At 49.8% G+C, this 25172-nt stretch overlaps 1 protein-coding gene across 2 annotated transcripts in view; it reads left to right on the top strand.

Annotated features, from left to right (window-relative positions):
* Nucleotides 1–24805, top strand: part of Fer1l5 (fer-1 like family member 5) — a 49064-nt gene extending 24259 nt beyond the window's left edge. Inside the window, exons 20-53 of one of the 2 annotated variants that reach the window (XM_034521394.2) lie at nucleotides 4025–4149; nucleotides 4889–4989; nucleotides 5626–5803; nucleotides 5882–6037; nucleotides 7146–7274; nucleotides 9546–9709; nucleotides 9960–10074; nucleotides 10950–11052; nucleotides 11559–11722; nucleotides 11825–11995; nucleotides 12200–12332; nucleotides 12453–12530; nucleotides 14008–14189; nucleotides 14367–14528; nucleotides 14796–14900; nucleotides 15846–15992; nucleotides 16068–16230; nucleotides 16378–16403; nucleotides 18108–18158; nucleotides 18266–18370; nucleotides 18949–19068; nucleotides 19519–19680; nucleotides 19878–19969; nucleotides 20376–20546; nucleotides 20735–20883; nucleotides 21107–21246; nucleotides 22364–22452; nucleotides 22676–22771; nucleotides 22902–23043; nucleotides 23256–23355; nucleotides 23428–23618; nucleotides 23782–23891; nucleotides 24143–24290; nucleotides 24400–24805. In XM_034521394.2, coding sequence (XP_034377285.1) covers nucleotides 4025–4149; nucleotides 4889–4989; nucleotides 5626–5803; nucleotides 5882–6037; nucleotides 7146–7274; nucleotides 9546–9709; nucleotides 9960–10074; nucleotides 10950–11052; nucleotides 11559–11722; nucleotides 11825–11995; nucleotides 12200–12332; nucleotides 12453–12530; nucleotides 14008–14189; nucleotides 14367–14528; nucleotides 14796–14900; nucleotides 15846–15992; nucleotides 16068–16230; nucleotides 16378–16403; nucleotides 18108–18158; nucleotides 18266–18370; nucleotides 18949–19068; nucleotides 19519–19680; nucleotides 19878–19969; nucleotides 20376–20546; nucleotides 20735–20883; nucleotides 21107–21246; nucleotides 22364–22452; nucleotides 22676–22771; nucleotides 22902–23043; nucleotides 23256–23355; nucleotides 23428–23618; nucleotides 23782–23891; nucleotides 24143–24290; nucleotides 24400–24567 — 4436 coding nt within the window. In that variant the 3' untranslated portion in view covers nucleotides 24568–24805. Of the gene's footprint in view, nucleotides 1–4024; nucleotides 4150–4888; nucleotides 4990–5625; nucleotides 5804–5881; nucleotides 6038–7145; nucleotides 7275–9545; nucleotides 9710–9959; nucleotides 10075–10949; nucleotides 11053–11558; nucleotides 11723–11824; nucleotides 11996–12199; nucleotides 12333–12452; nucleotides 12531–14007; nucleotides 14190–14366; nucleotides 14529–14795; nucleotides 14901–15845; nucleotides 16231–16377; nucleotides 16404–18107; nucleotides 18159–18265; nucleotides 18371–18948; nucleotides 19069–19518; nucleotides 19681–19877; nucleotides 19970–20375; nucleotides 20547–20734; nucleotides 20884–21106; nucleotides 21247–22363; nucleotides 22453–22675; nucleotides 22772–22901; nucleotides 23044–23255; nucleotides 23356–23427; nucleotides 23619–23781; nucleotides 23892–24142; nucleotides 24291–24399 lie in introns of both variants that reach the window. The other variant, XM_076915078.1, reaches the window with a different exon arrangement.
* The last annotated feature ends 367 nt before the right edge of the window (nucleotides 24806–25172 follow it).

The following is a 25172-nucleotide window of genomic DNA, read 5'->3' as shown; positions in this document are numbered from 1 at the left end:
ATCCCACATGCCCCACCACCCTATTTTTAAGTCTCTTGTCCATATCTTTCATACCGGGTTCTCTCCAGGCTACATCTGGAAACTTCTCGATCTTTCAGATGGCCCACCGGTGCCTGCCTACTCCCACTTTGTTCTCAGCGGCACGTTCTACCACTGCATGCACTACGCCTCACGTGCCACACCACACACGCTGACTTTTTTGTCCTCCCTGTTTTTCTCTGTGCACATGATATAAACAGCAAACTATATTTTTACAATAAGTATTCATATTCAGCACAAGTTCAACACCAACCACAGCCCCGGGGGACAGAAAGACAGCGGGTGGCTTCCTCCACCATCCTGCTCAGCAGGGCAGCACAAGTTTTCATTTTTTTTTTTTTTTTTTTTTTTTTTTTAAGTAAGGATTTGATTCAAGAATAACACACTCATGGAAAACCACCCAAACCAAAGCATGGAGATCAGTGACTAATCGTGAGGCAAACACACCAAACAATAGCACTCAGAGGGCAAAGTGGGATACGGACACCCTAGGGGCCTGTACCTCTTACCTGTACCCACCCAGTGCAACTCTACTCCTAACCTCTGTCTCATCCTTCTATAGTAAAGAACGTGTATTATCCATATTCTTTTTTAAAAGCTCTGCCTTCATCAGTTTGTGAAATGTGGCCACAGATCAACACATACTTGGATATAGCTATAGCTTTCTTACTTTCACTTCCATGTACTTAGTTATGCCATTGTGTGGATATAGTCAGCCATGAGTAAGCATGGACAACCAGATGTTTTCACCCTTTTTTTTTTTTTTTTTTTTAATTGGATATTTTATTTATTTACATTTCAGATGTCATCCCTTTCCCCATTTCCCCTCCCTAGAACCCTCTATCCCAACTCCCCTCCTCCTTTTTTGCTTTTATACCATTTTAATTACATGAAAGTATTAAGGTCAGTTCTAGGTTGAGGGACTAGCAATACAATAGATGCAAATAGTCAAGGAACAAGCAAGACAATAAACACAAATAGCCAAAGAACAAGCAAGGCAATAAACAAAATTCTGTGAATTCCTGTGATCACTGTTTCTAAGGGCTTATCAGGATGACCAAAGGACAACCAGATTTAACTAACCAGGCATCAAAAATACTAAAACAAACTAAGTATGGTACTGCAGACCTTTGGTCCCAGCACTCTGGAGGCAGACAATTCAGATGAGTTGTTTGAGTCCAGCCTGGTCTACATAGAGACTTCGGGGACAGCCAGGGCTATTTATAGAGATCCTGTAGATAGATTGATAGGTAGGTAGGTAGGTAGGTAGGTAGGTAGATAGATAGATAGATAGATAGATAGATAGATAGAACCAGCAACGTATATACAAGAAGTATTACAATATATGCATGCAATGTATAAATATAATGTATACATAAGAAGTATTACCTGAGACAAAGAAATTGAAAAGTACCAAAACAAGAGCTGGAGAGATGGTTCTGCATTTGGGAGGGCTTGCTGTGTAAGCTTCAGGATTGGAGTTCATATTATAGTTCCCCTATAAGAAGCCTGTAGCCTGAGGTTGGAGTGGAGACCAGGATCACTGGGCCTCTTTGGTTGCTACCTAACCAAGTAACTTGAGCTCCAGGGAGCTGGAGAGATGGCTCAGTAGTTGAGCATTGGATGCTCTGTCTTCCAGAGGACCTTGGGTTAGGTTCCTAGCACCCATATGGTGGCTCACAACCATCTATAACTTTAATGTCAGGGGACTGGATACTCTCTTCTGGCCCCTGTGGTAATCAGACACAAATGTGATACAGAGACAAACACAATAAAATAATTAACAAGACAAGCTCCAGGTTTTAGGAGAGTCCTTGCCTCAAAAGAACAGGCAGAAAATAAGAAGGCATGTGACACATTCTTCCAATCTCTCCATGCTGTTCACAAACATCAGCCTCATGCTTACTCTACACAGACCACACTTGCACATACACACACACACACACACACACACACATGCATCTATGATGAACATGTGCAGATTGTTCTTCTTGTCATTGTCCTCTAAAAAATATCATAAAGCAGAGTAGCAGCTACTTGCATAGAATCTGCCTTGCTTGATGTAATAATAAATCCTCTGCAGATTATATGAGTATAGGGGACACGAGGGAAGATCCTATGCAAATGCTATGTGTTTTATATAAGGGACTTTGATCGTCTGGATTTTAGTAACACAGGGTGTCCTCAAACCAGTTCCTCAACAGTACTAAGGGATGGCTGATTACCATAACTTGTTTATGTCTTCTATTTCGGAGGGCACTTCAGTCTTTTCCAACCTCTGCCCATTCCAATCACAGCTGCTACACAAGCCTTCTCTGCACATCTCTTAGTAATGCTGGATTCGCCTCCCTGTAGGGTATTTACAGCAAAACTGGAATTACTAGGTTAGGGAATGTGTGTATTGTTTTTCAACTGCTAATTTTCTCTCCATGGTGTGGGAATTCTTTGAGGTCTGGCTCAAATTTCATTCTCCAGGGAAATCTGCCTGTTCCTTATCCCAGGGACCTGGCTACTAACAAGGAGCCAGCTCCAACCTGCTTGTTTGGTATCCTTCAGACTTTAGCAGTAGCATATCTCAGGATGCTAAGCTGAGTTATATGTCCCCTCCAGCTAGAGCCATAGTAGAGATGAGCAAGTGTCCTCACTGTGCCCTTCTGGGTGATGGGCCATCTCTTATTTCATCCTGACCCTGAGAGTTAAGGTTTTGGGGTATCCACATTTCATTCTAGGTCTAGGTGGGCAGAAGTGCCTAATGACTTGAGATTGAATCCCAGACCCTACATGGTGGAAGAAAAGAAAGCTGACTCCTGAGAGTGGTTCTCCAACCTTCACCTTCACACACATGTGAAGGCCTGCACCCACACACACAAACCACGCAAACGCAAGTAACAAAAAGAAGAATGTTGCTTTAAAAAGTTTAAACTAAGACAATAGGAGGCTGTGGTGGCACGTACCTTTAATGCTAGCAAGCAGAGGGCAGAGGCAGACAACAGTTCTCTGTGTCTGAGGCCAGCCTGGACTTCAGAGTAAGTTCCAGGACAGCCAGGGCTACACAGAGAAACCCTGTCTTGGAAACAAACCAATAATAACAAAAATATAATAGGAAGGTGGAAGTTGGAGATGAGGGAGTCACAGTTGCTTCTCTGGGAGGATGCTAAGGGCAATCCTTGGTGTTCTTCATCTGGCAGATGAGTCATTCCATTCTCCTGTAGCTTCCCTTGATTTCTCCTGATAATCCTGGGTCTTCCCAGGGACACTATCTTTCTGTCTGCCTCCCAGTCATATTGGCTTAAGGACCCATCCTGCCCCACAAAGAATGACCTCAGGTCAACTAATTATATCATCAGTGACCCTATTTCCAAATTAGATGGTACATTGAGGTATATTATATAGAGGTATATTGAGGTATATTAGATGGTATATTGAGGTATATTAGATGGTATATTGAAGTTTAGAACTTCAACATATCTTTCAGGATTCACAGGACATATGGTGTCCTGTTAAACTATCCACACTTAGGTAGGGCCCAGCTTTCTGTCATAGTCACATGTCCTGAAGTTACCAAAGAAGCTCAACTTTTCAAGGCTTGGATATTTGCCTATCAGGTTTTCTGCTGCTTAAACATTTTGGCCACTTGTGATTTTTGTTTCTTTGAGGCTAAAACAGCAGAAAATTGCAGAAAAAATATACTGTAGGGGAGATAGCTCTTATTGATCTTCCAGTTCCCAGAACCCACATCAGCACCAACCTGATTTCCTATCTGTAAACCAGGGGCTTTGGAAAGCCACATGACACTCTGAACATAGTATATACCCAGTAGAAACCAGCCGTGTTCAAATGCCCACTCTAGGCTCGGGCTTGAGGGCCCACTTGACAGATCCTTGAGAACCAAGGAGCAATCCTTTAGGTGGAGACAGTGATTAGGACCTTCTAGTTTGGTTCCTTAGATATCCCACCCCCTCCATCCTGTGTCTCTGTGTCTCAGGGACTATCTACCATTATGTGCCCTGGTACAACACCAAGCCTGTGGTGGCTGTGACTTCCAACTGGGAGGATGTCAGCTTTCGAATGAACTGCCTCAACCTCCTTCACATCGCCCGGGATCGCCTGGTAAGAGTACAAGAGGGAGCTGGGGGAGCTGGGAGGCCAAGGAACGTACTAGTACTAGGAAACCTGTCAGTACTAGGAAACCTGTCACACCTGCACTTGTATAGAGCATGATATTGGGACCCCCACATCATTGAGAAGTGTGCCAGAGACAGCATTGGGCACTGGAGACACGAGGATGAATAAACAGATTTGTTCTCCCTGGCTGCAGAAATCAGAGATGCAGTTACTATGCAGTGCAACTGGGGTTGCCATGGAAATACAGGAGCCAAAAGATTTAGGATCAGAGAGGTGGGGATGGAGAGAGGGAAGAGAGCAGTTAGGAGGTGACAGGGCAGTAGGGTTTTGAAAAATTTACAGGCAGTTTTGGGAGTGGAAGCACAAAGCTAATATATATGGAGTCATTGTGATGCACCAGTTTTTGAAGCCATGAGAGGAACTAGGGCCATAGAAGTACCACGGAAATCAGAGAGGCTAGGAAGGGCCACATCACAAAGAGCCTTAGGTTCTTGTCAAAGAGCATATTCCTCATGTTTGCAGATGGGCATCTGTGCACCTCCATCCCCTACCACGCATTTCCTCTGCTCGATATAGGAAGTAGGGAAGAAAGGGTGTCCTAGCTTTACTAGGACATGGGGCAGTCTGGAACTGACATCATCAGGTTACAGGCCTATCAGCCCTTCAGCCTATCCCAGTGAGCTCCATGCTGAGGCATGTTCTTTCCTGTTCTCTCAATGGGCAGAAAACCAACCTGGACATCCTGAAATCCATACGGAATCCCAGGGATCCAGCTGTGCTCCAACAGTGGGGGAAACTGCTGAAGGAGCTACAGGAGGACTGCTGGTAGGAACTGAGCACCCTGGCCGGGGCTGACCTAGGCTGACCTGGGTGAGGCTCAAACTAGAAACTGGAGGCTCTGCATAGCACCCAATGGACCCTTACCCCACAGGAACACTTCTCAGATCCCCAGTTTGAACCCACTTATGACTGCTTTTCCTGCACATGCAGAACATCCCTGAACTCCAGTCCAGCACAGGCTTTGTGGTTCCATGCCCATGCTCTATGTCCGTAACACATGGACAGATCTCCACTGCCTAGAACAGCCCACACCATTATCACGAGACACTTCTTGCATCGCTCATCCTATCTAGGGTGATTTTTCAGGCTCACTGAGAAGCCTCTCTGTGCCCACCCCCTCACCCCCCATGGTTAGGTTAGTCTCTTCCCTGGAAAACATCTACCCACAAGAAGTCTTTGGGAACCAACCTAGCACACTACAGGGCTTCAAGGGGGGAAGATGGCAGCATGAAAGCCCAAGTCAGGGCCATGATAAGTTAGCTTTCTAGGGAGAGAGCTAAGCATCTCTCCCCCAGGTCAGGCCAGCCATGGGTTGGGTAGAAGCCCCAGGCTAGAAAGAGAACATTGCCTGCAGTAGGGCCACAGAACACATACCTTCCTCCTAACCTGTCCTGGCTGCAGGCGCCCTCTGCCTTGTATGACTGATCAGCCCAGAGCTAACAGCTTGGACAAGAATAAATGGCAGCTTCGTAGCCAGCTTCTGCAGCAACTAGCGCAAAGGGCCAAAGAAGCCAAGCCAGTGAACGTGGTGGGCACGGCAGAGGACTGGTTGCGCCGTCTCAATGCTGTGATCCCTGAGGTGGGCACTGGCTGCACTGGCTGGACAGTGAGGCCCAGAACTGGCCACACAGGTCCTGATGCTCTTCTACCTTGGCAGCCCCAGGAGAGCCTCCCGGATGTGCTGATCTGGTTGATGTCCAGGCAGCAGCGAGTGGCCTATGCTCGGGTACCTGCCCACACTGTCCTGTTCTCCCCAGCAGGACCCCTCAGCTCTGGCAAGTTCTGTGGGAAGATTCAGAACCTCTTCTTACAGGTGGGGAAGGAGTGTCTTCCAGGGAAGATGTGGTTCCCAAATACCCCAGAGAGAACCCCTGGGATTCCTAGAAAGCCATGTGGAGACCCCACCCCCACCCTGAGCCCCTGAGGACATGGCCCACATGTTCTTTCCCTGGTCCTGCCTTAAGTAGAACAGATCTCATACAGTCCCCAGAGGTAGGGAGGGGGTTGTACCTCTCCTCATGTGAGCTGCTGCCAAGCCCACATCCATGGTAAATGTTCCTCAAATCCCCCACCCCCTTTATCACTCACATGCCTACACTTGGTCTAACACCTTGTCATCTCTCCTGCAAACCATAACTGGGTAACTTCCAGAACATTCTATGAGTGTAAGATTTGGTACTGGCTCCTCAGATCAGAAGCAAGCTATAACATAAGTCTGACAGAACCCCCTTCTCTCTTAGAAAGGACAAGGGTCCTCATAGCCCCCTTATGGCTTCTATTGCCTCTCAAGGAAAATCCAGCCTGTCTTGGCCTGCCCTAGCTACCTGTATCAACCCTGTCAACAGACAGGCCACTGTGGGCCTCCCAGATCCCAAAATAGGCCTGCTCTTTGCCCTTTCTACCATCATGCAGAGCTCCTGTCTTTGTCCAGTGCCTGACTGAATCCTGGCCTCAGCCTGTTCCTCAGGCCCATGGACTCAGTGAGACCCTCACTGGGGTATGAAGACTGGGCTGCTTAGCAAAGTGCTGGAGCAGTGATGAAGCAGTAGGCAGTAGATGATAGCTAGTGTCACCAAAGCTACCATTGTCACCTTCCTCGGGCTCCCCAGGCAGCCTCGCACACCTTCTGCCCACCTCTGCACCCCTCTCTTTTCTCTTTGCCTGTTGTCTCCCTCTGTGAATACCAGGGCAGAACTCAGTCACCTTTCAGTGCTGGCGATCAGCACAAGCTTTATACTATTGAAGACTCCAGCACACAGTTGATGTGAGGGCCCCTAGTCCCAGGACTTGGTCAGAAAGGGTGGATGTGGCCCATTCTGGCAAGGCAACTTGTAGCCCTTTCCTCACCCTCTCCCTCATCCATGCCCCTGTGCCCCTGGGAGTGGCACAATCCCTGTGGGATTGATCTGCCTCTGGCTCAGTACCCAGAAGGGGAAGGACAGGACGCACACCCAGCCTACCTCCGGGTCTGCATGTGGCTTGGCAATGTCAAACACAGCAAGAATCTGAAGCTGCTCCAGCAGGGCACCATGGTGGTGTATGCAGAGACGGTGAGTGGATGGACATTGGGGCAACTGGAGGGTGGAATAGAAAGAACAAGTCAGAGCCAAGGCAGGGAAGAGCAGGCCTGACAGTGGGGCATGCAGTTCAGGAAAAAAGGTTAGGCAGACAACATATTGGACCCAAAGGTGACAATGAGAGTTCTGCAAGGTGGCAGTGATGACAGCGATTGATCATAGATAGTGCTAGCCTGGTGTCCCTGCTCACATGTTCTAAGAAATTGGGTCTGCGTGGCCCTCTGCTGCCTGGCCACACACACTGTTCCTGGTGGAAGTTTTTGCCTAGCTTTCTTAAGACATGTGAACAGATCAGGGCTCCAAATTGTACGGAGTCTCATTTGTCACCAGCAGGGAACTTGGGACTCCTGCACAACCTTACCCAGATCTTCAGACCAGACTGGAGGTCATGGGAGTGGGGAGAGTCCAGGAAGTGTGAAAGGAGCTGGAGATGAGGTTTCTGACTACAGCACATCAGAAATGCAGGGGGGAAGGGGGTCAGCTGGGCAGACTGCTCTGCAGGGGGCAAGGGATGACCTTTGCTCTTAGGAGGAAGGCTGGCCCAGGAAAGTAGCCCTGCCAGCAGACAGGAGGAAAGAGCTGAGTGTCAGGCTATTGTGTGACCTCATCTGGGGAGATGCGAACAAACGTCCATCCACCTCAGACAGGTGACCCATGACAGAGCAAAGAACCAGTTCTGTCCAGGACCAGTTTAGTAGACAAATGAATTTAATTGGAGTTACTTTCAGAAGCATGAGCAGTATATGGGCAGCCACACTACCAGAAAAGGCTTATTCTCAGCAAACATTACCTGTTTACACACACACACACACACACACACACACTGGGAGGAGAGATGGTCATAAGCCTTGTAAGCTGCCCATGTACCACAAAAAAGGGAACAGGTGGCCCGCATCTTGCTAGTCTCCCATAGGTAGTCACAGCTGACCAGATTTCAGAACAATAGTCCTGTCATGTCTGGAAAACAGGATTCCGTAACACAGGCTTTTTTAAGTTACAGAATTATAAGGGGGTTTTTGGTGGGGGGTTTTATTGTTATTGTTTTGTTTTGTAGCTAGTTGCCATCTGCATGTAATCTCAGCACTTGGGAGGCTTAGGCAGGAATTCATAACTGGCCTAGGCTACATAAGAAGTACTAGGCCAACCAGAGCTATTTCACAAAAGAAAAATAATGCATTTTAAAACATTGTTATATTTTTAAGTTGTGTGTGTAGATAATATATCATAACATAGTTAGCTCCCTATGTCAACAGAATCTACACTACTGAACCAACCATGGCTTAGAAATGCAGTTAAGTCTGTGATGGCTGCGTCTGTACTGTCTTAGTTAGGGTTTTACTGCTGTGAACAGACACTATGACCAAGGCAACTCTTGGAAGGGCAACATTTAATTGGGGCTGGCTTACAGGTTCAGAGGTTCAGTCCATTATCGTCAAGGTGAGAGCAGGGCAGCATCCAGGCAGGCATGGTGCAGGAGGAGCTGAGTTCTACATCTTCATCTGAAGGCTGCTAGCAGAACACTGACTTCCAGACAGCTAGGATGAGGGTCTTAAAGCCCATGCCCATGGTGACATACTTCCTCCAACAAGGCCACACCTACTCTAACAAGGCCACACCTCCAAATAGTGCCACTCCCTGGGCCAAGCATCTTCAAACCACCACATATACCAAACATGAATACACCTGTTTCCTTGTCACTGTGACCGTAACAATACACTAGAGCAACTGCTGACATAGTGCTGACATTGGATTAGGTCTTATGCCACGTACAGATGACTAAAAGTGTATGATATACACAGATGCTAGGCCATTTTAAAATGTAAGGGACTAGAGCATAGGTTGCGGTACCCAGGGACAATCTGGAGCCAATTCCCTGAGATTGCCAATGGACAGCTTTGTCTAAGCAGCCCTGCATAAGGCAGGGGTAGAGGTAGATGGACGGAGTTGTAGGAGAAAAGACCTGGGGTAGCACAGAAGGGTGAGTGTATAGCAGACATTCTCATGTCTGCAGTGACTAGAGAGTACGCAGGTCACATTGAAGATGCAGGCAAACTTCTCTGATAGTTGAGCAACGTCGAGTAGTGTTGATTGCTGAGCCTCCGTCTCCTAGATTCAGTTAGAGATATGACCCTGTCTTGCCTGACTACCTCATTTCTAAAGGTTGGGGATCAAGAGTCTCAACATCCCCAGTGCTGGGAGGTTGGTGAAAGAGGTATGGGCACTGATGGGACTCTGCTCCCCCAGTATGAGAATCAGGCCAAGGTCAAAGATGACTGGGGACAGCAAGGGCTATACCACTGCCCCAACTTCTCAGATGTCATGGGACGCAAGGCTCTCCCCAAGACAGACTTCAAGGCTCCCTCAGGATGGCATTGGAAGGACGACTGGGTAGTGGAGCCTCAGAGGAGGTAAGGAGGGTGCATGCATGTCTCACCTGTGAGGGCTAGTCAGTGGAACTTAAGAGTGGGCCCCAAGCCACTGTTCTAGTCCCTGTGGGTGGGACTACATAAGGCCAACAGCCCTGCCCAATGCTCTGTCTGTGTGCCAGGCTCTGCCTTGCTCAAGGGAGATGGGATGTCACATAGGGGTGCTTAGCCAGCAGAGAAGACCCTGGGAATTCAGACAGCTCTGGGAACTTGGGGTATCACTGCTGCCCAGACTCCTCCTGGACATAGACATCAACAAGAGCCAGGTGCTGGAGGAGGTGTATGAGAACCAGATTCGCAGTGCCACAGGTGCCTGGGTGCCTGCAGCTATCCCCAACACGGACGTGGTAAGCATCTCCATCTTGCCATAGGTTACATGGGGAAAGGCAAGGACCAGATGGGAAAAAATCAGAAACTGGGGTGGCTTAGCAGCAAGAGCTATGCCTGAGCTCTGTTCTGTATAAGCATTGGAACCCCAGATAAGCATTTCAGCACCAATGAAGGGGCTGTATTCAAGGATGGCAAGCTGCAGATACCTCAAATAGGATGACAGAAAGAACTAGGCACTGTGGCGCCTGCCTGTAGTGCAGTTGTTCTGGAAGATGGGGCAGAAAGATCACTTGAACCCAGGAGTTAGAGTTTGAGCCTGAGTTGTATCCATAGTACCCCCATAAAGAGCCAGACATGGTGTTATGTACTTATGATCCTAGCAGTGGAGAGGCAGACACAAGTAGGCCCCTAGTGCTTGCTGGTCAGAAAGCCTAACTTAACAGGCAAAGCCCCAGATCCCAGTAGAAGACACTGTCTCAAAAACTAAGGGGAATAGGCTTCTGAGCAACTAGAATGATACCCAGCCTCCATATGCGTGAGCACGTGCACATACCCAGCCCCCACTCCCACATGCACACACACTCACACACACACTTTATCATGACAGAAATATTCTGTCCTCTCAATCACTCTTGAGCACAAGAAAGATGGTACTACGATATAGGAGCCAGCCTTTGAATTTTGTTTCATTTTAATGGAGGCTACAGGTCACTGAGTAGAACCATACAAGTCAATGCAACAAGGAGAGAGCCATAGTGGCCACAGAAGGAGCAAGATCTTCTGGCCTAGAGGGTGGCTGGAGGGTCGATGATAGGTGTGCATATGTGAAAATGAGTGAAGGCAAATTTCATCTACGTCATGTGGCCCTCCTCCATCCTCAACATCCCTACAGAATGGACAGCCTGTGGAAGCCCTGGAGAATGTGAAGTGTCCCCAAGGCTGGCACTTTAAGAAGAACTGGATTGTGGAGCTCAACCATGCAGTGGACAGTGAAGGTCAGTCTCTGGACAAGTCACACAAGAAGGCCTGGGACCCTGAAACATTCAAATCTGACTCTTCTGGAAGCCTCTGAGTGGCCAAGCCCTTGGGCAGGATGTGTCTGAATTTCTGGGGTTCCCAGCCTCTAGGGAATGGTCATATATTCATAGATACAGGCCCTAGTGTTGAGATGCAGTAGGCACCTCCCAAGGCCTGACCCAGAGCAAACCTGGTGGGTGGATGCCTGCCGACATGGATTTAGACATAGAACCCTTAGTTTACCCAAAGCGGCTCTGGGGAAGGAGCAGTGGATTGGAAATCTTGAGGCCTGGGTCCCAGACACAAGCAATTGCTGCAGCCAGTCCCAGGTAGTCTAAATTACACAATTTAAGCACATCTTCCTGGACATGAGGACTCCTCTGTGCCCAGGACCTGTCTTTCTAGGGCCCTTTTCTCAGGCATGTCAAAGCCCCCAAGTCTGCAGGTTTAAGTGGACCCAGAGGCTATGATGCTGCCCCTGCAGGCTGGGAGTATGGAGTGGGGATCCCACCCTCCGGCCTGCCTCAGATCTGGAACTCAGTGGAAAAGACCTACCACTCATGCCGCCGGCGACGGTGGGTGCGCGTGCGCTTTCGGAATCGCAGGGAGCTGAGCCAGGAGCAGGAGACCCTCTCCTTCCTGCAGATGGTGAAGCATTTAGAGCAAGGGTCCTGGCTGGGACACAGGCAGAGGTGGCTTGCAAAGCAGGGACAGGAACACAATTCTAAGACCCTACGTTCTTCCCTGCAGCAAGACCTCTCTGAGGAGGGAAGGGAAGGCTGGGAGTATGGCACGTTCGGGTCCAGGTTCCACCTGGACCCTCAGCCCACAAGCCGGTTCCGACGCCGCTGCTGGCACCGACAGCTGGCGCCCAACAGGGACAGGGGTGTAGCTCCCATCTTCCTCCTGGAGGGATCCTTGGTAAGGCTTCCTTGCTTCGGGTGACATTTATTACTCTACATCCCAGAGGATCAAGAACACATATCCCTGACCCTAGATGACTGGGCCCCAACTCTTCAAGTTTGGCAGGCGACGCCTGTAGAGAGGTAGTAGGTGGCTAGGGCCTGGAGAAGAGTCAGGAAGGCCTTTGAATTTAAGGGGGGGGGGGTTTCTTTCTGGATACAGGCAGTGGAGCAGAATAGCCAACCTAAGAAGGAAACGGAGAGGATGTTGTCGTGGCCGATCTGGAAGGACTGGAGGCACACCCCGGAGGATCCCCGGATTCCCACCATGCCTTTCATCTACTGCATCCTCAACAGTAAGCCTGGCCTGGGAGTCTACTGAGTGACCCCAGAGGCCAGGGCTGGAGGCCAGGGAGTAGGGAGGAGCGTCTGAGGAGTCTGGGGACAGGTAATGAATGGGGCTTCTCTTCACCCAGAACCTCACTCCTACCAACTCTTCTGCTATATCTACCAGGCCCGGAATCTGATGTACAACCAGATCCCGACCTTTCAGGGTAGGAATGCCCCTTTGCCATTCAGCCCTGTCTCCTATTCCCCAAGACCTGGCGACATACCCACATAAGACTGTGATGAAATTGTGACAAAGATGGAGACCTCTCTCCCAAGAAGCTTGTCTTAGTTAGGGTTGCTACTGTTGGGATAAAACACCATGACCAAAAGCAACTTGGAAAGGAAAGGGTTAATTTCCTTCACACTTCCATATGACAGCTTATCATCCAAAAGCAATGAGGGCAGGAACTCAAACAGGCCAGGAACCAGGAAGCAGGAGCTGATACAGGGGTCACAGAAGAGTGTTGCTTATTGGCTAGAATTCAGGACCACCAGCCCAGGGATGGCAGCACCCACAATAGGTTTGACCTCTCTCCCTCCCCCTCCCCCATCAATCACTACTTAAGAAAATGCCCAACAAGCTTGTCTACAGCCTGGTCCTATGGAAGCTCTCTACTCTGCAGTCACTCTAGCTTGTGTCAAGCTGACATAGCACTAGCCAGTGCAAAGCTTATGACTGTCATTTGAGGGGAAAGACTCACCAAGCAAAGACTACAAACTCAGGGTGCTCTTGAGCCATGACCTCAATGCTGTGTAATTTGAAGGGGGAGTTAAGGAACTCAGTCACTGAGCTGGGACCACCTAGTAGGCCTAGAAGAGGGAGGAACTTGTATGACAGAGACCGGAAGAAGGGTGAAGCATGGAATATGAAGGAGAGCAATATGCTGAGCTGGAGAGACAGTGGTTAAGAGCACTGACTGCTCTTTCAGAGGTTCTGGGTTCAAGTCTCAGCACTGAAATGGCAGCTCACAACTGTCTAACTCCAGTTCTAAGGGATCCAATACGTTCCCACAGATACATAGATATAGGTACAGGTACAGATACAGATATGTGCAGGCAAAACACAAATGCACACAAAATAAAAAGAAAGGAGAGACAGACAGACAGACAGACATGCTGGGGAACTACATCACTTGAGGCTTTGTAGACGAGGGAAAGGAAAGAGGCCCCATGTAAGGAAGAACCACAGAACCATTTAGGAGGCAAGTGGATTACTTCTCCTGTGTCCTGTTAATCACACTGTTTATAGAAGATAAACAATGGCTGTCAGGGACCTAGGATGTTTACTGAAATCTGTGTCCCTTGAGCATCACCAGCCATATCAAAGGACAGTCACTGCTGCAGTGGACGATCAGTAACGAGACCACGTATCCCTAGACCTCCTCCATCTCTGAAAGCCAGGCTGTAACCACAGTGGATTTGGCATTCCTATGGATGGAAGCAAAGGTCCCCCTGTCCTGTGGGGCATGTATACGTTCTGCAGCACCTGCATTCTAGAAGGGCTGCATTCTACAAGGGCTCGCAGCCATAAGGACTGCCTGTCCTGAGTCTCCTAGGTCTAACGGCTGCCACTGCAGAGGAGAAAAGAACCTCATTTGGCAGCTTGGAGTTGTGACGTCCTGCTCTCCCTCCATGATCTAGAGCCTTTCATCCAAGTGGTCTTCCTGAACCATAGCTTGTGCACCCAGACCCTGGGAAGCTCTGCAGCTCCAACGTGGTCCCAGACGCTCATCTTCCAGCACCTTCTGCTGTTTGAAGACCCCAAAGATACCAGAGAGAACCCCCCACTTGTGGTGCTGGAACTGTGGCAGCATGACTCACAGGTACAGCAGACTGGGCTTAAACTGTAGCTCTCAGCCTTGCTTCCAGATAGAGGTGTATTTTAGAACAAGTAAGGCCATGTCATGTCTACACATTACTTGTGGGGCCCTTCCTCCTCAGAAGCCCATGCTGGTAGCCTGGTTGGTCCTCTACATTCTATGAGCTCCCTTCTCTTCCAGAGAAACAAGATCTTGTGGGGACGGAGCATGTGGCCCCCAGTTGTCTGGCTGGACCTCCAAGACCGGGTCTTTCCCCCCCTGAGGTGGCGCCCCCTTGTAAGAGAGTTGGGAGAGGAAGAGGGCGAGATCTTGGCATCCTGTGAGCTGATCTTAGAGACACGGGTATGACGGGAAGAGGGAAAGGGCAGGGCTCATCCCCTCCCTGCCCTACTCCCACCTCCAGGTTTCCACAAACACCAGGGCTCTCACCTTCCCCTCACAGGGGTCTGAGGCTCAGTATGGATTCTGTGCTGTCAGCCTGGCCAACTTCCCCCTTAAGTCCCCTCCAACTTCAACCCATGGGTTTTGGGACATGTTAGGTTGGGGATGGAAACAGCGGCACCAGCCCCCCAGGGCCTCATGCTCCGGTTTCCCTCTTCTGCCCTCCAGAAGCTGAAAGAGATACATCAGCCAATCCTAAGCATCCCCTGTAAGAACGGGATTTACATGCTGCCCAAGAACATTCAGCCCAGTGTGAAAATGATGGCCATTGAGGTGTGTGCAGGTGGGGAGAGATGAGCAGGGAGAAGCCTTTCCCAGAGCAGCCTGGAGCTCTTGGGGAGGCTTTTCTGAAAAAACCTGACCTAAAGTTTGAAGCCTAAGAACGCATTCTCTGAAGAGAAGGCTTAGACAATATGGCGAGTCAGACAGCGGGCAGGAGATCTGGGATCATCTTGTACTGACCCCTGTGTATCAGGGACTGACTTCCTGGGGAAGAAATCGAGACTCTGAGATGACATATTGCAGAGAGAGTGAGACTAAGTGACCATGACTTAACCCATCCCTGGTTGAGGCCAAATGGAGGTCCCCACATTGATTATTCTGCTCCCTGTTCCGATTTGGCGAATAACAGCCAAGTAGTCCAGAAACTAGTGACTCCTTAAGACCAACCAGTGTGGTTGGTTCCCCATTCAGCCCTCAAGAAGGGTCTTGTGAAGAGTATAGAAATGCCTTTGTCAGCTGAGAGAGAGAAATTACAGGGTGCCGAGTCAATGGTTGTCATGGAGCTGGGACACAAGCCAGCAATAAGCTGAATGGCAATATAGACTCTGAAAAATCTGGGTACCATTGCTTATGTGGGCTCTGGAAGAGGCCAGTCTCAGGACCTCAAAGTCTGAGAACTGTCTGGAGCCAGCAAGCTAGCAGGTTTCCTGCTTACCGGCTTGGAGGCCAATGGGGGGTGGGGGGGAAAGGGCAGTGGCAGATTCAGCTGGTGCTTAGATGACACCTTCCTCATGAAGAGAACAAGCCAGCAGCAAGATCTTGAGAACCAGCCTATCCCCCTCACAGGACAGAGCGACCTGGGGAAGCCTCAGATTCTAGCTGTCACTGCCTCATTCCTAACCTTGGCATGCTTCCTGCTGCCAGTTTGACCCCCCTTCCCCCATACACAAACCCTGACTAAGAGGTGCTGTCTGTCCCTTGCCCTGGTTCTGACAGATTATGGCCTGGGGCCTTCGGAACATGACGAAGGTGCGTTACCCCCAGCTCCTGCTGGAATGTGGGGAAAAGTCCTTGCGGACAGAACCCATTAGCAACTTCCAGGAGAACCCCAACTTCTCTACGTCCACCTTCTTTTTCACAGTGGTAAGAGGCCCTGGGCAGGGGCTGGACAGTCTCCTCCTCTTGAGGAGCCTCACTTGCCCCTCTTTGGGCTTACAGTTCATGCCTATGGAGGAGACCCACGCACAGCCCCTGGTGGTGAAAGTGGTGGACAACCAGGAATATGGCCAGCAGATTGTGGTCGGTCAAGCCAGTGTTGACTTCCTCCAGCCATATTTCTGTAACCCCTGGTCTCTGAACTACACACCTGTAAAGCTGCCAAGTAGGCTTCTTTCTCTTGGTCTTGTCTCTTCTCTCTCCAAGAAGCCCTCAATAGGAGTAGGGAGGGACCCTGGCTCCTTTGTGGGGTTCTTGCCCCTCTGCCTTGGCTTCTCCCTTCCTGAGGCTCATGACTATGTTCTCTCCACAGCTCTGTCTGTAAAGAAGCATGATACTGTGAGTAAGGGTCCCAGGCTACCTTTTCTCTTACCTTTTACGTGAAAGACCTTGTCCCTGTAGAGAGGCATCTATTAAACATTCCTATGAGGAGGCTTAACTGTACAAGAGAAGGCTACGTAAGGGTTTGGTCCTCAGTCAAGTCTGCATGTGAGAATCACCTGAGTGGGGGCCGTGCTAGGAGGGGAGAGGGTCACATGTATTTTAGTCTTGAACTTGCTATGTTGTAGAGGAAAAACTTAAACTCCCAAACTTCTTGCCTCCTCCCAGATGCTGGGATTACAGGTATTCATCCAGCTCACCTACACTTTTATTTATTATTGTGTATTCATCTGTGTGGGGGGTACATGTGGTGTGGGTGTGTATGGGTGTGCGCGCGTCCGCGCGCGTAAACCAGACATAACTCCACCTTGCTTTTTGAGACATGGGCTCTCACTGGCCTAGAAATTGCTTATTAAGCTAGGCCAGCCAGCCAGCCCAAGGGATTCTTCTGTCTTCACCTCTCCAGCACCGGGATTGCTAACATATACTGCCATTTTTACAGAGGTTCAAGAACTTTAGATTCTCATGCTCAGAAGACTGTGATAGCTAACAGTGACTGTCAACTTGACGATCTAAAATCACCCAGGAGACAAGCCTCTGGGCATGTCTGTGAGGGTTATCTAGATGAGTGTAATGGAGGTGGGAGGACCCACAGTGAATCTGGGTGGCAGCATCCCGTGGGTTGGGGTCCTACATGGAATCAAAAGGAGAGAGCTCAGCAATGGCATTCATCACTGCTCCCCAAATTCATATGCAATGAAACCAGCTGTCTCAGCCACCGGGCCCAGTCTCTTTCTCACCATGATGTCTGGAGCTGTGAGCCAGAATAATCCCTTCTTCCTGTAAGTTGCTTCTTGTCAGGTATTTGATCACAACACCAAGAAAACTAACATACAAGCATTGTGTGGACTAAGACCTCCTTACCTGAACCCCTGGCCCTTGAAGGATGCTGATAAAGTTGCCAGACATCAAGATTTTGTCCTAAGTCCCTCTATCCCTAACGTATCATGATTATAGCTCTCAGGCAAGAGCAACACATTTTAATACATAGCAGTCCCTAAATGCCCTCATCAAAAGCAGATGCTGCCAGGCATAGCACTCCATGCCTATAATCCCAGCACTCAGAAAGATGGGACAGGAAGATTGCAGGTCCGACACAGCCTGTGCTACATAAGCAAGGCACTGTCTCAAAAGAACAAGGACTAGGGGATGTACCTTGAGTGACAGGTTGTTTATCTAGCATGAACAGACCCTGAGTTCCATACCTAGCACAAGATATTGGGAGGGAGGGAAGGTTGATATTGCTGGGTGGGCCACAGTAGTTAGGCCCATAATCCTAACACTGAGGCAGGAGGATCATAGCCTAGGTACATGGTGAGACTCTTGCAAAATAAATAAATAAATAAATAAATAAATAAATAAATAAATAAATAAATATTCTGCCTCCTCAGGTTCAGATAGAGTGTGAGGTTCTGCATTTCTGAGCACTTTTGAGTCCTATCCATCCAGATGGACAAAGAATGCTAGGAAGCACAGGTTCCTCTCCTTCCCCCTCCCATCTCTGAACTGACAGGCCTATGGAAAGGCCCCTGGGGCAGGAGAGCCAGGTGAGCCTGCTCAGCCTGCTGTTCGAATTCTTCTCTAACCTTCCTCACTTTTCAGTTCCTAGACTTTGTCTACAAGAAATTCTGGTTCGATTCCAGCAAAGATGAGGTAAAGCAGACTCAGACCACGGAACGAGGGACAACCCCAATCAGTTCAGGGAGGCGGGGTTGGCTCTAGCCTTGCCTGAGAGCCAGCAAAGTCGTCTTCTTGGTCAGGATGACTATGAACAGGAGGTGGACTGGTGGAGCAAGCTATCCTGGGCCACGGGCAATGCAGACAAGTCCCTGAACTACAACTACAAAAGCTACCACACCATAAAGGTTTGGAGGGTCCTGGGAAAGGGGTAGAACAGAGCCTCCATTGGGAGGGGCTAGAGACTTGGCCTTGCTTTGTCAGGGAACTGCCAAATGGCAGAACAGTTTGGTTTTGCCTTGTCTGGAATAAGATCCTGTGTAGTGCAATCATGTCTCCAACTTGCTTGGTAGGTGTACATGACCTTGAACGCCTGAGCTTCTGGCCTCTACCTCCTGAGTGCTAGAACTACAGGCACGGACCACCGCATTCAGCTTAGAGCAGGGATCCTGTTAAACACTCTCTCAGACCTTCGCACTTTAGCAGGAGAAGCCCCAGGTGGACAGCCCCATGGTGGGAGAATTGAAGATCTGTCCAAAGAAGCTTGTGTCTTTCTGAAGCCCATCTATCACCAAAGGAGGGGGACTTTCTACATTGTCCCCTAAGAATACCAGGGACCCTTCTAAGAGCTGCTCCATCTGAAGCAGACAGTAGGGCTACTGGCAGGGCAAACTCTTAGGGAAAGGCTTGGGTGCTGGTAGTCTCTTCATCTCTTGAGTCTCCAAATGGTTCCTCAGCAGCCCAGGTCCTGCGTATACCCCTACAGGTATATGACTGTGAGCTGGAGGCCGTTCTGGCCTTCCAGGGCCTGCAGGACTTTTGCCAGACCTTCAAACTTTACCAAGAGAAGCCCAAGGTGGACAGTCCTGTGGTAGGGGAATTCAAGGTATGTCTATGCTAGTTTGGCTACCTGTCTCTCTGTAGCCCATCTGTCCCCAAAATCTTTAATAAAAGCCCTGGCTCTGCACATCCCTGAGGAAGATGAGCCAGAGACTGAGAAACAGCTCCAGAAGTAGAGCAACACAGATCAGACTATGCAGGTAGACTGAGGAAGGCAAGACCTTCAGACTCTGGCTCATGCTGTTCCCCCAAAGACACAGATGTGTTCAAACCTGAAGGGATAGGTATGTAGAGTTGACATCAGCACAGTCTGGGAACACCAAGTAGCTTTGAGTGCTTTGCCCAATGCCTCCTTTAAACTCAGTGGTCCCTGCCCGAAGACTCCTGCTGCTCACCCTTAGCCCAACCGCCCCTCCCCCAGTTATACTCAGGTGGCTGCAACTGGGATACACTTTACAAAGTTAGGCTAGCACTGCCAATGCCTTCTCACCCCCAGGGCCTCTTCCGCATCTACCCCTTTCCTGAGGACCCAGATGCCCCTAAACCCCCACGTCAGTTCTCGGCTTGGCCTGTGATCGAGGACTTCCCTCAGATGTGCTTGGTTCGGGTGTACCTGATACGAGCCATCAACCTGCAACCACAGGACTACAATGGCCTGGTAAAAAAAAAAAAAGTAGTTCCATCTGTCACCAGTGACCCCAACCGAATGCCCAAATCACAGTGACCCAGTGCCTTAGGCTGTTTACACCCACACAGCCACCCCCAAGGACACCACACAGTCCATACCCACCCTGCTCCCATGGCCCCATCCTCCCTGTCTAACCTTGACTGACTCCCCTCTTCCTTCCTTCCCAGTGTGACCCTTATGTGATCCTGAAACTAGGACAGACAAAACTTGGCAGCCGGGACTCATACTACCCCAACACTCTGGATCCCATCTTTGGCACGTGAGCCACCCCCAGTCGCCCCCAGCCTTCTTTCTAGTCCTCCATGCTGTGCTGGAGGGCAGCTCTAGCAGGCAGAGGCGTTCCTTCAGAGCCTCCAAGGTCCCTGTAAGCAGCACCTCAGTCTTAGGGGCTCGCCAGGTGGAAAATAAGTAGATGATCCACCACCTTTTCCCAAAGAAAGGTGCTCACTCAGGCCTCAATACCCCGGTCATCTTACTTTCAAGTTACTTCCAGCGATGTTCAGGGAAACGGGATGCTGGGTGGACAAAAGCCTATCTATCCTGTGCTCCGCTGCCCACGTTCACTGTGAATGAAGAAAGGTGAAGCAGGGACACTTAGGTTGAGATGCTAGCCAGTGAGGCAGAGAGTACACGTCCACAGCCTCTTTGCAATGCCTTTTCCATAGGATGTACGAGCTCACCTGTAACATCCCGCTGGAGAAGGACCTGGAGATCCAGCTGTATGATTTTGACCTAATTACTTCTGATGATGAAATTGGAACTACAGTCATTGACCTTGAGAACCGACTTCTGTCTGGCTTTGGGGCCCGTTGTGGGCTTTCTAAATCCTACTGCAAGTGAGTGTGGACCCATTCAGCAAGCAAGATGGGTGAGGGGAGCTGTGAACCCACAACTTCCTGAGAAGTAGCTGGGAACTGGGCTAGACCTGCCTCTCTGCCCATGCTTCCAGCACCCTCCCCTGTAGCTCAACCCAGGTGGGAAGGACCTGTTCCTTCCCTTCTGTTCCTCTTGGATACTCCCACAGGTCAGGGCCCTTTAAGTGGAGGGATCAGATGACCCCGAGCTACCTTCTGTACCGCTACGCCAAACAGAAAGGGCTGCCTCCACCGGTATTTGACCTTGAGGGAGATTCAATTTACTACAATGGGGAAAAGTTCAAGTTGCAGAGCTTTGGTGAGCACAGGTGTAGCCTCAGGGAACCAGTAAGGACCCGGGCAGAGGGAGAGGAGAGGAGGGCAGTCGAGGAGAGTTTGCCCTTGGGTAGAGAGCAACATCTTTCCCATTTTCCCCTTTCTTCTCATGGAAAGTGATGGTAGCCAAACATCCTGGCAGGGCTGGGAAAGGTGCTCAGATAGGAACTCTAATGACATCATGATCCTTCCTGTCTCCAATCCAGAGTCCACACCCCCTACCTATAAGAGTTTGGGGTCTAAGAAGGAGCGCCTGGCGCTGTACATCCTGAACACCCAGGGACTGGTTCCTGAGCACGTGGAGACCCGCACACTGTACAGTAACAGTCAGCCAGGTATTGACCAGGTATGTGACCGGAGAGGCTGTTCCTGCCTTCTATGGACTGAACTGGACCAGGAGATATGGGTGTCCATCCACCCAGGCCACAGTCCACAGTGAGAGGCAAGGGCAGGCCGACAGCTCACATAGGTGCACAGACTGGAGCCAAGCACGTTTTGTACATTAGTAGGAAAGATGCCCCAGCGGCAAGAACGTCACACCTTGGAAGGGCTGTAAGAAATGGAGGCTTCACTGCAGTGGTGGAAAGCTCTCGGCTGTCCTAGAAAACCAACAGTGCCATTGTTTTACTCTCCTCGGTGTAGGGAGGTGGCATCATAGATCAGCGGGCATAGATACACAACCCACAGTTCCAGCCACTTAACTGCAGGCTGTCTTCTCTCTGGCAAGGAACCTGGGGATACAGAAACCCCCCTCCCACAAGGGCACCTTACTTATCCCTCACTGTTCAACCATAAAGATGGCTTCATCTTCTCTAAATCTTTCATATTCATGAGGTCTTCTGCTGAGAAAAAATTTAAAATAACCATGCTCATTAAACTGACTTTCTCAAATGGGTTAACTTTGAAAAATTAAAGTAGGTCAGTGGTTTGACAGGCAGAACACATTTATTTACCTGTTTCCCAAGGCTGGGGGTGCCACCCTTTCCCTTCCTCCTCTTACCATTTACATCACTAATTCTCATATTGTCTCCACCCCACCCCACCCTCTGAAGTCTCTACTTTGTGGCTGGCTTAATATCCTTAGGCTGTGGCCACACAACACAAAGGGTCTTCCTATCTAATTTCCCCTTACTTAGGGCTTCCATGCTGTGAGTACATGAGTCCCAGCCCCAGCATGGATCCTACCAACAGGCCATCTAGCATGACCTCCTCACTCCCTACCCAGCCATAAGTGAGAGCCCAACGACCACGTGCTCTCCAAGCCAGATCCTTCACCCCTACTCACTTGCCTTCCCAGCCAAAAGCTAAAGGAGCTGGCAGGTGGTCACTGTCACCTCCCAGGTGACACTTGTCATCCCTAAGCCCTGCCCCTGGGTGGTGGACTAATCCATGTGTCACACCGTTGTGCCATCCAAGTCCAAAGAGACCAGCAACCCCAACCAGCAAATCCATTCTGACTCTAGGGAAAAATACAAATGTGGGTGGATATTTTCCCCGAGAGGCTGGGGCCTCCTGGGCCACGAGTCAACATCAGCCCCAGGAAGCCTAAACAGTGAGTATGCTAAAGCTCGGTTCCTGAGCATGAGCTTCAGCTCAGCCCCCCAAGGGTACAGGGTGTCTCTGCCCCCAAGCCTGTGCAGTAGAAATTCTTAATCGAGTTTAGAAGGGACTTTATACTGCCCAAGTCCAGGCTCCGTGGGCAGCTCCTCCCTCGGCAGGCTGTTTGTGGCTGTGGGGCTGGTCTTCACCCCAGCCTCAGAGCACAGTGGCTGCAGGTACCAACTGCGCTGTATCATCTGGAGCACAGCCGAAGTGGACCTTGTCCGAGAGACCTTCAGTAGAGAGAAAATGAGCGATATCTACGTGAAAGGGTAAGGCAGGCAGGGGAGGAGGGCTCCAGAGGACCTCCTAGTTCCCTGGTTCTGTCAGCCTGATGGAGCCTTGTGTCCAGGGGATGGGGACCACACACAGGAGCCCCAGGTGAAAGGACTCTGTCCCCAGGTGGCTCTTTGGGCTAGAGAAGGATGCTCAGAAGACAGATGTCCACTACCACTCCTTGACTGGGGAGGCCACCTTCAACTGGAGGTTCATCTTTACCATGGACTATCTGACAGCCGAGCGTGTATGCATCAAAAGCCACAAGGTAAGGAAGGGGTCAGGAGGAGAAAGGGGAAAGAGCCCTAAGCCCCAAGAGATTTTCCCTTCTTTTCAGAGACCTGCAAGCTGTTACAGGATGTTAGGACACGTCCTTAGGCAGAACCCCTCTTCCTTGATAGTCTGTCACTAGTGGACAAGTGGGTATTTGAGGGAAATGTCCAAGAGGCAGGCCACTAGCAGCCTTCTGCTATCCTCCAGGACTACATATGGAGTCTGGATCCCACGTCAATGAAGTTTCCAGCCCGGCTCATCATCCAGATATGGGACAATGACTTCTTTTCCCCAGATGACTTCTTAGGTGAGGTCCTGATGTAGGGTTTGTGACATGGGATGAGGAACTCATTTTGCTAACAACCTTTCTGTGGCTCAGGGGTCTTGGAGCTGGATTTATCGGATATGCCCCTTCCGGCTCAGAACATCAGGCAATGCTCCCTCAAGATGATGGAGACTGACTCCAAATGGCCCTTCACCCCACATAAGCGTATCTCTCTCTTTAAGAAGACCAATGTAACTGGATGGTGGCCCTGTCAGGTCTACGATGATAACAAGTGGCGTTTGTCGGTAGGGGCTGGGGAATGTGTTTGGTGAATAGGACCTCTCTAGCAAGCTTCTGGGGGCTGTAGCCAAACCTCTTCTCCTTTGTGGAGGTAGGGAAGTGGTCCTGAAATGACCTTGCCCTACTGTCTGACACAGCAGTCCCTGCTCCGTCCTTTGGTGTTCCTAGGGTAAAGTCAAGATGACCCTCGAGATGCTGCCAGAGAAGGAAGCTCTCATCAGGCCAGCAGGGCGAGGCCAGTCCGAACCCAACCAGTTCCCTACACTTCATCCTCCTGAGTAAGGGCCCTGGAGGGTGGAGGTGCAAGCCCAGTTTTCTCCTCCTTGGTATAGGGTGATGGCTGGTGGGCCTCTGTGGAGAAAGGGACAGCTACTTCCTCCTACATGGTTAAGTTGACATCAGAAAATAGGACCTGAGGTTGCGCATAAGGGGCTCCCCAACCTGTTAAAAAAGGGAAGTCCTTTGCTCTGGATCAGTTGACCTGAAGGTTGCTCTTGCCCTTGTTCCTGGCATCTACCGTCACGGGCAGGCGGAATGACTCCTCTTTACTGTGGTACCACTCACCTATTAAGAACTTCTGCTATGTTGTCTGCAAACGCTACCGCTCCAAGATCATATGCTTAGTGGTGGTGCTGGTTATAGGGATTATACTGTTCAACTTCGTCTATTCACTTCCGGTGAGCGCTAACCCATGGGGAAGGGACAAAGGCACTGGCCACTCTTGCACTACCTCCCAGAGCACATTTAAGTTACTATTTAGACAACTCTGGTGTCTCTTTTCTCTAGAGCTATTTGACCATGACCTGGATCAAACCTAAACTTCGGCTGTATCCTCCCATTAAAATAGTCAACCTCATCGGTTCGGTGAACACCAGCAATATCAACTCTTCCATTTTTACCATGGAGGGCTCGAAGCTAAAGCCTTTAAAAGATCATGGGCCAACACTGGTCTAAGTACCCAAGCATCACGTACGAGATATCGTCCCAGAGATTCTAGCTCCATGATCTGACCTTCCTTTCTCTCACCTGCCAAGTACCCTGTGCCTTGGGTTTCCTGGCAGATTCTTGTTTGAGTCTTCTAGGGCATGTCCAAAGGGCTGTGCACACTCTGACTCATATGTTTAGAGACCACTTCTTACAAGAAGAGCAGAGCTGTTCATTTTTTACTAAAATAAATTTGTTTTTCTAACAGAGCCACCTTAAGACTTGGGGGTTGGGATCGAAGATGATGTGAAAGGCCACATTTAATCATCCCATCTAGCCTAGGAAGGGGAAGGGGAACTGTGCGCCATACACGGAGGCCACAGCTCCTACCCATGTGTGAGTGCACAGGAGCTGCACTGAGTTCAGGCACCACCTCCTCCAGTACACACTCTGGGGCTACAACACCCAGCAAGACAGCCTCTTTCATCATGGAAAACATTTGCTTCTGCAACAAAAACCAAGAGCTGGGGTGGGATGTAGGATGCTGAATGGGTAGGTTTTATTTTTAATTGGTTTTTGGTTTTTAATTTTTTGAGACAGAGTTTTTCTGTGTAATTTTGTCTGTCCTGGAACTT

Source organism: Arvicanthis niloticus, chromosome 17, assembly GCF_011762505.2.
Source record: "Arvicanthis niloticus isolate mArvNil1 chromosome 17, mArvNil1.pat.X, whole genome shotgun sequence".
NCBI lineage: Eukaryota > Metazoa > Chordata > Mammalia > Rodentia > Muridae > Arvicanthis > Arvicanthis niloticus.
The sequence above is the reverse complement of the archived record's forward strand: the minus strand, read 5'-3'. Positions and strand labels throughout refer to the sequence as shown.